The sequence below is a fragment of the Curcuma longa genome, chromosome 11 (assembly GCF_044706935.1).
Source record: "Curcuma longa cultivar G26 ecotype Majalengka, Jawa Barat chromosome 11, ITB_CL_G26_1.1, whole genome shotgun sequence".
Classification (NCBI taxonomy): domain Eukaryota; kingdom Viridiplantae; phylum Streptophyta; class Magnoliopsida; order Zingiberales; family Zingiberaceae; genus Curcuma; species Curcuma longa.
Window position 1 is genome coordinate 19407053 of NC_133871.1, and position 13066 is coordinate 19420118.

General features: G+C 35.2%; 1 protein-coding gene across 2 annotated transcripts; it reads left to right on the forward strand.

Moving 5' to 3' along the window:
• Positions 1-374: 374 nt before the first annotated feature.
• LOC141840925 (autophagy-related protein 9-like) lies at positions 375-12060 on the forward strand. 2 transcript variants are annotated; one of them, XM_074729029.1, is made up of 10 exons: positions 375-506; positions 2357-2988; positions 3072-3392; positions 4586-4808; positions 7765-7944; positions 8026-8232; positions 9652-9729; positions 9820-9890; positions 9980-10087; positions 10778-12060. In XM_074729029.1, exons 2-10 carry the CDS (start codon positions 2411-2413, stop codon positions 11685-11687), a joined length of 2676 nt encoding a protein of 891 aa, XP_074585130.1. In that variant the 5' UTR covers positions 375-506; positions 2357-2410; the 3' UTR covers positions 11688-12060. The 2 variants fall into 2 exon arrangements, with proteins under 2 accessions (XP_074585130.1, XP_074585129.1); XM_074729028.1 differs by having other exon boundaries at positions 9652-9890.
• The last annotated feature ends 1006 nt before the right edge of the window (positions 12061-13066 follow it).

The following is a 13066-nucleotide window of genomic DNA, read 5'->3' on the forward strand; positions in this document are numbered from 1 at the left end:
TAATAGAGTGAAGAATTAACAATATAGTCTTAATAAACTTAACTAAATAGCTAAACTGAAAATTAAAGGGATCAGTAATATTCATTGCCAATTAATTCATATATTTTTTTCCTCTAATCGCCACGTCAATATTGTCCTGAGAACGACAGGTGCTCCAGCAAGATATTTATTCCTTTTTTAAGGAAAAAAGCACGCAATTTTATCTAACCGTCGGATGGCGGCGTGGCGGGAGTGTCCTTTATTGTATGCGAGTCCGTTGCAACATGAGTTCCGGCAGCGAACTAGTCCAACAGAAATACGAAATGACTAGTTTGCCCCTTACCTTGGCCAGCCCATTTATCAAGCCTTTTTTGTGTTCTTCTTCCTCCCTGAAATTCCAATCGCCGCCCTCCTCCTCCTCCTCCTCCTCCTCCTCCTCGCCCCAATCTCCACGGAGACCGCTCTAGGGCACGGCACCGACGGATCCTCATCTGCATACGCCCATCGTGGACGCCTCCTTCGCCTCGGTGAGTACCTCGACTCTCCTCGCCTTCTTTTTCAGCCCCTCTTTTCTGCCCTTGACCTTTCTCCTCTCCGTCCCTTGTTTCGCATCCCTTCCGTTGCATCGCACGTTGATGATTGATCATCAGGATTCACCTTTTCCTTCATCCTGCTTGTGCAGCTTGTTCTCCCTAATTTTGTTTTGATTATCTTTCGACGCCGGACGCGTGGTTGCGTAATTTGGATTCTGGAATACTTTGGTTGTATTAGCATGGTTTTGTACTTCAATTTGAGACTTGGGTAACCTGGATTAGGTAGTCAAGGTTGCACCTGCCAAACACGCTCGAAGATTTAAATTCTAGTCATGATTGGTCGTTGGGCGTATGCTACTCTTCATACCATGTCAAGTTTCCTAGCGCTTGCAATTGAAGACACTTTTTTCTTGGTTCAAATTCAAAGTTTGATAATTTAGATCAAGAAATATAGTCATCAATAAAAAATGAACAACGTAATTCAATAAATTTCATAAGATGAAAATAATAGGATTAAGAAAAAAAAGCAGAGGCAAACGTAACTTTGCTTTTAGTTGAAGATGGAGCCATTGTGCTGAGAATGCTCTTTCTTGTAGGGCCTTTGAATCAATATTGCCATGCCGACATGATGGCAATTGAAGACACTAGAAATATTTTCTTACTTGATTATAACTTTTCGATCATGAAGTTGAGCAGGAGGGCTTTCTTTTATACAATGCAAGTATCCACCTATGATAACTATTGAATCAAGGGTAATTTTCTTCAATCAAGGTCATGTTATTTGAATCTAGAATTGCAACCAATAAATAGATAGTTGAAATAAAAAAATGTCTAAAAAAATAACTTAATTTGGTAATTTTGAGCTTTCTTGGTTAGAAATTAACAATTGTTGTACAAATAACACTTCAGATATATGAATAGTATCTTGTCCTTTAAATTTTTTTTTTCAACTTCAAAGCAAGTGAGAGAGGAAGACAAGTGCACAACCAAGAATAGTTCATTCCTTACATGTCGACTGGCATTGAACAAATGATTTAATTAATTTAAATATTACTAGTGATATTGCTTTGAAAGAAAACTTTCACCTGTGCTGCGGCAACAAGAGAAATACCCCTGGATAAAATGTGAGAAAATGACCAAAGAAAACAGTAGTCAATTTATTAAACAAATGATTCAAATATTACTAATGATATCACCTTGCATATAGCTAGCATGGAGGAATAAGTTTCCTATTGCTGACCTCAAATAGTTGAGCAAGCATGTTTTGATGCTGCTGCTGGTGACGATGACTAGTGATAGAAGATGTGATATCTAATGGTTGAAAATGTGATGGTGTAATCTTTGATAGAAGGCAAGTTAGTCTTCAAGAAATGAACAATGATTGAACATATATTTAGATTTATAATTATATAATTCCTACATGGGATCGTTGGTATACCTGAAAGCACATGCTCTTTTGCAGCTTGCTAAATATGGATTGTGTCACAAGATCTACCATTTTGATTTAAGGTTAAACTTTGCCCTGAGGATTGGTCCTTCCTTTTGAGCCCTGTGCACTTGTTTTTCTCTTCACCATATTGGAGATGATAGTGTATTATATATCTCAATTAAGGAGATCATTTCTTTCTGGTTCATGTTAGACATACAATTATGTTTGCTTGTTGTATCTAAGTTTGTCACCAGTTGTTTGTATGGTATGATTTTCTGTTAAAGAACTAGTTTTACATTTTGTTCTAAGCTCTTTTTCTTCTCCATCTTTAGGGTTTCAGAATTGCTGTTTTTTGTGATATATTGCTTATACTGCACTTTTTTTACATCAGTACTTTTGTTCTTTTTTCCTTCAGATGATAATTCTGTGATATGGACTGGAAAGTCTTGATTGTCCTGGGTATGCATGAATGATGTTCAGTTTGAAAAAGGGATCAATTGCTCCTGCTAGATGGAAATGGCCACATAAAACTGAATTGCCGCTGACTACTAAATTGCTGAGAGATGTGCCACCAGAGATAGAATTATCTGATTATAGAAAATTACCAAGTTCAGGACCTGATTCCCCATTAGGGCTTCTAAATGATGAACGCCTAGATTCAGAACTGATCATTGACTTAGATCTATTCTTTGAAAGGCTATACAGTTACTACTGCCAGAAGGGTCTTTGGTGCATCATCATTAAGTGGATAGTTGAACTTTTATATGTAATTTTCATGGTAGGATTTATTGCCTTTTTCTTACTTTATGTTGATTGGGATGCCTTGGGCAAAGCCAAGTGTGGAATGGAGGCAGTTGAGGTGGGAGAAAAACCTTGTGATCTTCCTAAGGAAGTTATTAAGCAACATCCTTTAGTTCCCTTCACGATTGGTAAAGCAATTATTATTGGTTCCATGGTTATATTGACTCTCTACGGGCTTCTCAACTTTTTGAAATTCTTTGTACAACTGAAAAATATTGTCAAAATTCGCCACTTCTATTATAACAGGTATCCTTGCAACTGTAACTCAATGTACTATTTGGTTCAGAATCATTCAGGAAAAACTTTTCTAAGTAATAATTTTCTTTCAGACTCCATGTTACAGATCGTGAAATTCAGACAACACCTTGGCCTACTATTCTGGAAAAGGTTGTTCAACTACAGAAGTCTCAACAACTATGTGTGGTAAAGGATCTTTCTGCTCATGATGTGGTAATGAGAATAATGCGGAAGCAGAATTATTTGATTGCAATGCTTAATAAAGGTGTTCTAGCATTTTCCATTTCCTCATGGGTTCCTGGAGCTGGTCCAACTGTCAAATCTAGAATCACAGGAAAGAAAAATCATTTGATACTTCCAAAAATTCTTGAATGGTCCCTAAGTTGGTGCATATTCCAAAGCATGTTTGACAGGTAAGTATGCATTAAGGAAGTTATCTTGTCGTATAGTATTTGTTGAGAAGAGGTTAGCAAGGTTAACACACTGGAGTTGATGATTTATGCAAATTGACACAAACCAAGCTAACAAGGAAAGGAAGAACTATCCATTACTCTTAAGAACTACTAGAATCTTTCTTGATTTGTGGAACATGTTTAAATAATGACAGCCAATAATAACTATAATTTGAAGTACAGACACATGAAGATAGTGCTAGTGACTAGTCAGTTTATTCCCCTACCAATAATGTGTAGGGGGTTTCTCTCACATAAAACCTACTATATTTCAGCACTATTTGAGTATTTGTTTTGGCATTTGCTATATATTGGATATGCATCAAATATGCTTTGCAATTTTTATACATTCTATGTAATGAGATCGAGTAACAATAGTCATTCAACCAAGCCTTCTAGTCAGGCAACTTTTATCAAGTGTTTAGGTAGGCACTGCATGAGAAGCACCAAGTGAGGGTTTTGATATGCCTATGCACCTTAGAGAACAATTCTTAAAAAATGTTGAACTTTTTTTAACAAGAAGCAAAACTTATTTTTTCCTGTTGATTATTCAAACCGATACAATTCACAATATGGGTAAAGCAACTGATATTTTATTTTACTAATCACAGAGAATTTAATACACTATCATTCCTGATCATTGATCATTGACTATACAAGCTTAAATATCTCTGCAATTATATATGCCGTTGTGTTAGCCAAGTAACATTAGTTTAGTGTATCTGTGTTTATCTTATGGGGAGAAGCGGAGAACCATTCTTTTCTATTAGCTACTCAAACACAGATAAATTTTGCACTCTTTTTTCTTGATTGAAACAGTTTGTTAGTTGACCAGACAATTACCTTGGCTCGGACAAACAATGGTTCTGAAATTGTTGGTGCAATTTTGTATTCCACAATGCACAATTTGTTTCTTTTCATGCCATAATACAATGGAATTGTACATTAAATTTATGATCCTGAAATCCTAGAAAATCTACAGTAATGAACCATTTAATACTCTTTCTCATCACAGAATTCACAGGTGATATGTTGTCATTGTCATGAGTGATTTTTCCCCTTAAAACCAAATTTGTGTAATACAAGTATTATTTACATGGAAATTTTGATGGCCACTTCTTATTATCATGATTACATTTTTTATCTGTTTGCAGCAAATTTTGTCTTCGGAAGGATTTCCTAACCAACCCTACATCATTGAGAAAGAGACTTGTTTATCTTGGGATTGGAATGTTTCTCATATCGCCATGCCTTTTGATCTTCATGCTAGTTCACCTTTTTCTAAGACACGCTGAACAGTTTTACCATCATCCAAGCACAGCATCATCTCGTAGGTGGTCTAACTTATCGAAATGGATTTTCAGGGAGTTCAATGAGGTATATATATTCCTTTTTTAAAATATTAAACTGATACTTACGTTATAGATGAATGATCAAGGACTACTTACAATATTCTTAGTTTTTTTATAAAAAAATGCAAAGCTATGATTAAATTTTATCTTGAAATTTAATCAATAGAAATTGCCATAGTAGCAGCTGTGTTGACACTATCTTGTACTTTCAATTAAGAACAATTTTGATATTTTAGTGATAAAATGTAAGCTTTGTCAAAGCGTATGGCATCTATACTGATGGAATTGGCTTAGAATGTCTCACTTCCGAAGTGGGGTCCCCATTCCATTAGCCTATGAATGCCCCCAAGCCTATGTGATGATCTCTTTTCATAACTTGTTGTCAGCACTCAGTTGTCCATTGATGATGTTGTAATGCTAGTCAATGCACACTTATATCCCACACATATGAATCATACACAGTGAAATCCATATGAAGCATTAGTAGTTATCATAACATCAATTGAATTCCAATAATGATAATTATAATAATAAATTGTTCATATATTTTTAGATTCCACGGTCAATGAGTAAAAATAGAGTACATGACTGACAGTGTGAAAGTAAAATGAATCTCCTACAAAACTTATTTTGCATTCTAAGTCAAGTCCATCAACTAAACTTGATCTCAAGACATGCAAAGAACCCTCCTCTTGTCATGCTCGAGGCAAGAAAGGAGCTGAGAGAAAGGTTGAGTAGGATGAAACAAATATGATTGCATCATACTTGAATGCATCTATGGAACATTTATAATGAAGTAGCATGACCACTAGATGCAATGTTTAGGTGCTATTTGTGTGTTTGAACTATTATATGAACTACCTATAAATGACATGACATCTTGTAATCAAGAAAGTGTGTATATGGAAGTTTTTCCCCTTGCACTCTCTTACAGTTGAGATTGATACCTTATGTCTGCCTAAATGTGGGTACTGCTATCAAACAATCATAGTAGTACAAAGGTATTGCATCCAAAATTTCACACTTATCAACTTCCGCTCAAAAGCAACAATGGATATAGATTGCTCTTTGTTTTGAGTTGTGAACATCACTTGCAGGTACCTTTATATATCATCAATAAGGTCGCATGTTATATCATCCAATAGATCATTCATCTCTCATGATATCATACAAATATCTCATTTCTACCATGATTCTAATCATATGTAATATGTTGGCAAACATAAAATATTAATTAGCATGTAACAACTATTATTCATGCATATAGTATATAAGGGGAGCCTTGGCACGGTTGTAAACTTTCTGCTGTATGAACTTGTGGTCACGAATTCGAGTTGTAGAAACGGCCTCTTGCAATGCAAGGTAAGACTGCATACAATAGACTCAATGTGATTTGACTCTTCTTCGGAATTCTACATTGATGGGAGTTTCACGCATTGAGCTGTCTATTTTTTTTATAGTATATAAACCTGGTAGAGATGTAGGCTACTGAATAATAGATCACTATAATCATGTAATCACTATATCATATCATGAATAACTGTAAATATAAAAGTATGGTGACCAATAGAAGCAGCTCATGATAATAGAACAATTTAAGCATAAAAGTCAGCACAATAAATTGGGATTTCTATATGTTTCAATTGTTGCGACCAACCCTGAAAAAACAGTTGCGTCGAACCTACCTAGTCAACTATCTAAATTTCTGCACCCACGATTAACCCCACTCAAACTAGGCTTATAACTTATCCTACCATTTCTTTTCAGACTTCACTTATATTGCCTATCTATTTCACTGGTCTCTCAGTTGTGGTACATTGAACACACCTGTGCATTCTCAACATCACACATTACACATTACAACATCAAAGCGTCACATGAACATTGAACAGAAGCCAGCACAGTAACTCCACGGCTCCACCATGAGTTTCTCAACTTGATGCCTGCATTGAAAACACCCTTTTATTGTACAGGATAACTCTACAACACGGTAGATGAGTTGTCAGTTATTGACTTTGATCCTTGCTAATTCATCAATACACAGACAATAAACACATAACAAACCACATGCCTAGGTTGACATCCAATCATCTTTTTTTGTCAACTGGATTTACCAACACATCACATCAAAATCCATTGTCTCACACAATTAGGTAAAATATCTAATAATCTATGATTATTGATCTAAAAGTGCTACCCAACATGACAAAAAAGGGGTAGGATCTTAAATTGCAGAAATTGTTGTTTGTCAAGGATCATCTGCTTGAGCATATCAGAACTCAGCTTTTGCTTCTCTAATTCTTGTTTCCATAGGAGATTATAAAAGTCAAATCAAATCGATGGTTGGACCAGCAGAAAAAAACCCCCAAGAAATGGATCTTTTACCAGTTCAAATGAACTCATACATCAGAATTGTGACAATCCAGGGTGAATTGATTTACTTGGCTGGCATTTTGAAAATATCAGCCGATCTAGCAGAGTCACTGATAAATGTTCTAATTTTACCAGACCCTATCTAAAGTTAAGAATTCCCTTTTATATAAGCAAGATATATATAAGAAAATTTGTCATTATGCATGACGGTTTGTCATTTTTGATAATCTGTTGATGTTGTATTTATCATAATTGATATTGGTTGGCACCACTCTGTCTTTGATCAGACTGTGCAAGTCTGGACTCCAAACTGTCTAAAGCCTACAGTGAAGGGTTTATAGTTCTCAGTAAGGACGAACCTTTTGGCACTCTTATCAACTAGAAATTACTTGTTAGTCATATGATTAGATTGCTTGAATTATGCTTCAATTTCCTTCATCATACTAACCCATAGATGGCTTGAAGATAAAAGGTCTCACCTACTAAATTAGAACATCAGAAAACTTATTTGCATTATGTGCTACAGTCCTAATGTGAGTTTCATTAACAATCTTGTTATTGTATATGATCTCATTTTCTTTGCAATGACTATTTGAATAACTTTTCAGGTCGATCATTTGTTTATGCATCGATTAAACAACAGTGTGGTAGATGCGTCAAATTATTTAAAACAGTTTCCATCCCCTCTAATTTCCATATTAGCCAAATTTGTTTCTTTCGTGTCTGGAGGCTTCGCTGCAATTCTAATTATAATTGCTTTCTTGGATGAATCTCTACTTGAGGGTCATGTAAGATCTCTATCTTGTGCTCTTTATTATGAATTTCAAGTCAAGTATGAGAGTTTGATTTGTACTTAAATGTGATTTCAGATATTTGGTCGCAATTTATTTTGGTATGCTGCTGTTTTTGGAACTGTCACTGCCATCAGTCGAGCTGTTATAACAGATGAACTTCAAGTTCGTGACCCAGAAGGTGCAATGTCTCTTGTCGTCCAAAGCACACATTATATGCCCAAGAAGTGGCGTGGAAGAGAAAATAGTGATGCTGTTCGTGCAGAATTTGAAACCCTGTTTCAGGTATCATACTTGTGCAGCCTTATTCCTTGAACTATATTGTTTGTTATTTCCTTTTATACTAATTAAAAAAGTGGTGATAGAAATGGCTTTTTATCTTCAGAATTATAGTTGACCACAAGCAGTTGTTCTAAGTATCAAAAAGTAGTTATTTTCTTCATATATGATTCTCTTTCTCATTAATACAGAAAATTTAAAATGGAAACATGCACGAGTTCCATGACTGAAGCATTTTGCATTTGGGGTTAATTTCTGCATTTGCTAATGATCCCACAACTTAATTTTGGGAAAACATTGATACTTACAAAAAAAGGGGTCTCATCTACAACTCTTATTAGATACTGGCTTTTGGTTGACCTACATACTCCTTAATTTTGGAGGGTGTTAGAACTATACCTGCTAACCTGTCTTGCTGAGGCTAAATGAATGCATAGTTGAGCATTTGATTGTGATCTAATTGATTTAGATTATGCATCTGATCAAATAGTGATGCAGCAGATTTTTGTTCGTTGTTCATTATAACAGGGAAACAGATTTTCATCATTGTTCATTACAACAGGTTGAATTTCTTTAGCATATATTTTCTATGTTCTGCAAGTGCTGGAGCACAAAGAAATTCTTTTTAAGCTACAGCTCCCATGTGTTCACTGCCTGTGAGTGGCTAAGATGCTAGCTGATATATACTATTAGTTTTGTGTTACATGAATTTGTTTCAGAATTATATTAGCTTTCCAAATATTATAGACCAATGTCTGAAGCAATTGAACTTCCATTAACAATAGGATGCTATTAAAATATAGTTACATTTTTAGAAGTGATAATTTTGAAAAGGCTAATCAATGAAACATCACAACCATAAACAATAGGATGCTATTAAAGATTTCAAGACATGCAATTAAAGACTAAAGATTTCAAGACATTATAAGAACAGATACCTAAGACCATTTAAAAATTGATACGTAAAATTGTTATTTAACCTAATAGTTAATGGCATCAACGGTGAACTTCTTGTTTGCTATAGCAGGAGATAATATAGGAGATGAAGAGAAAGGTCATGAGTGACTTCTTTTGTTGATTGCAGAGATGGACTTTAATTTTTAGTTGTTTGACAATATAAGTTGGTTCAAACTCAATAACTTGCCTTTGATTGTGTGAGGGAATCTATGATTAAAAACATATGTGGTCTCCATCGACATTGCGGATTACATAATTTCTCATCTGAGACCGTATTAGGAACTGATGTACAGTTATAGTGTGTGGGGTCTATTAGGTGCAATGAACTGCTGCATATGCATGTGCATATACGGACTAGTTTACTAATAATGATGGGTATAGAACAATTGAATTTCTTTAAATCTTAGCTGCTTTAAGTTTCTGATTGGAGCATTGAAAAGTTTTCTTATTTGGTTCCGTCTAGTGCAGTACACTGGGATGATGCTACTGGAAGAGATGGCATCCATTTTTGTTACTCCTTATTTGCTCATATTTGTTGTGTCGAAGGTAAAACTTGGCCTGACATTCATCAACTTGCATTATAAGATCATATGCAACTTATTAAATATATATACGTGTTTTTTTACTGAGACACAGCATGTTGATGACATTTTGCAATTTATTTTAAAATTCACGGTGTATGTTCATGGAGTTGGCGATGTCTGCAGGTCAGTCACTGTACTGATGTCTATTGTTTTTGCGTTAAAGGTTATAATGCTTACTCATGAACTTTATTTTTTCTTTTATCTACATGCAGCTTTAGTTCGTTTGACTTCCAAAGCCACGGAAACAGGAACTACGCTTCACCTTCTAATGCAGAGCGAGATAAGAGTTCTCAGGGCAAAATGGAAAAGTCATTTTTGAGGTACGTTTTCCTGAGGCTATGACTTGTTATCTAATATGTCCTTTCCAAGAACTTCTTATCGTGTGGGATGGAATTAAACTATCATCTACTCAAGTTTACTTCTATTTCACAAAGATGCTCATTGGAGAAACATACTGTGTTGTAGAATTCTAAATATCTTATGCCATGTTTGGCGTTGTAGAATTAGAGGCAGAATTAAATCACTGTTCCTTTGGGATTTTGTTCCCATGTTTGGTTGCCAGTTGATTGAGGTTGAAGGGAGTTGTTCATCCTGAGAGTAGGAGAATGACCATCGAGACTTCTAATGCCTGAAATCATGAGGACGCCTTTCATTCAAATGGCATTAAATTTATTTGACAAAAAGAGTAAATACTCCATACCAACAATTTTCCCTTCAACTTTGTGTCGCCAAACGTACCTATTCCACACAGACTGAATTGAACTAGATCACAAATAATTATTAATTCATTCCTTATGAAACCAAATATGGAAATGGAACTAAACATCCATTTGTGATTCCTTTTCATTCAGTTCCTTTTCCTATTCAACTTCATTCCATATCCATTTTGTCATTACAAACATTTTCAGATAAGGTCGAGAGGTCAGATTGTTGCAACGATGCCTTACTCTGGGATACAACAAACATGCATCTGATTTCTTTATCTACATTTGATTCATGTTCTTCTGCAGCTTCAAGAGCACCTATCCATATTGGGAACCTGACATGCATGGCCATCAATTCCTGGTCAATCTTCACAAATTTAGGGAAAGGCAGACCCACCTCACCTACTCCCGAGCTATTCAGGATAACGCATCAGATCATCCATGGAACTCCATGTCCAGATGGAATGACAAACGTGAACTAACACAGAGATTCCTCTCAAGGGAAGTGCAGCAAAACGCCCAGGGAATGCCTCCTCGTCACAACCTTGATTATTTTTTGTCAATGAATCCTAGTCAAAGGACTTACCCGTATATCCTGGATTGGTATTACACAACCATCTTGCTCGATCCAGATATCTTTTCAACTGACTTCCATCCATCTGCCAAAGAAGTGATAGCCAGACCATCAGATTCTATGTGGTCACTGCAGAATAAACAGTTACGTGGAATGGTAGATACGGCCTGGCAATCTCAATTCTCAGATAGACTCCAAAGTCATATGGAGGCCTCTACATCCAGACCTTTATTCAGGGAGGACTATGATCTTCAACACCCAGTTTTGGAGCCTCACAATATGAACCATTGGTGGAATCGATCTGGTCCTCAGTTATCGGTTCCACAGACAAGTTTTATGGAGCCTCCAACATTTGGCGAGCAGCACCTGAATTTCCACCATGATCATGGATCTGAAAGAAGCGAGGAGCAAGCAAAGTCTGATGTTGCTGCCGACGATGAGTGGGAAGCCCCTAACTCCATGTTCAAGACAATGTACATCGACAACTCTGATAGCGATGAGGCATTCGATCTTCATTTTACAGATGAAAAAGGCAAGAGTTCTATTGTGGAGACCACTAATCACGATGTCATGCCATCCGTGAGCATTCCTGTGAGAATAATACCAAGCAGCAATGATCCAGTGTGGTTCAGAGGCAAATGATATCTAACATGGACAGAAGAAAGACACGGTGGAGGTATATTAAACAATTCTTGGGGGACAGAGGGAATATTGAGAGTTGACTGGCGTAGTCGCGCGGTATAGAAATGTGATTCTTTTGTAGATAATATATTCGTTGGCTGGAATACCAGAAACTCTCAACTCTGTAAGGAACCGTGCAATTAGACTTGGAAGGTGTTTAGCAAATTACATTGGATCATAGTGCAGTTATTACAAGTGCTGCATTTCTTCAATAAAATGCCGAATTATGCGTAAGCGTCATTTGTAGCTCTGATATCGATTCAAACATGTTGAGCAGAAAACAATTACATTGCTCTTGTTTGGCTTTTAGAATGTTTCCTCTCAGGCTCTGTTGGGCAAGCAGAAAGCAATTCTGAAATGGAACGATTCATTTCAGATTCAACTGCTTCTCATATTAATAGCATTTATTATGATTCTTTATCTTTTCATTTTATTTCAAATCCAACTAAGTGTCTCTCTAATCTATTCTCATTCTTATTCAAATTACCATTCTCTTCTCTTCTCTCTCAACTACTTGAACCCTTTAAACCCAGTCTTGACTCACCCATTCTTAGGAGGGTTAATTCAGAGGAATCAGATTGGTTCGGATTGAATTGAAATAAAAAAATAAAAATATTATTAAAAAACATTAATTTAAATCCAATCCGAAGTCGAAATTAATCTAAAATTTTAAATCCGAACCCATATAACTTATCTAACTGGGAAAAAAATATTTTAAAAAATATTTTTTTTGATAATTCTTTATTTTTATCTTAATATTTTATTATTATCCTACTAATATTATATAAAATATTTTTAAATTTTTTTAAATAACATTTAATTTAACCGTTAAAAAATCTCCTAAATTTTAAATTTGAATCAATCCAGATTAATCCAAACTTATCCGAATTTAACTCAATTCAAAATCTCCAATCCGAATTCTATCCGAATCCAAAAAATCTCAACCTTTGATTTTTTTTCGAATTGGATCGGGTTAATTCTTGACACCTTTGCCCGTTGCCATTTTGGTACGTTTAAATTATGGTCACAGAAAGGCCACTCAATTTAGGAAAACCGTATTAAGAGTCTTGTTTTCATCAATTGCTTTGTGAAAAAAAAAAAGAAAATGTATTTCTTAAAAAATCCCATTTAGCCTTTTCTTTTTCAAAAATATCCTAATAAAATATTTTATATATATGAATATTATTTGTTTTGGGTTTTGATATAATTTATATTAGAAATAAAATATCTTGTCGGGTGAAATGCTTTAAATTATATTATTATGATAAAAAAATTAATATGTACCATAGACGAGTTTTTAAACATAATAATACTCAACAGACCATTCAAACTCTCGTCAT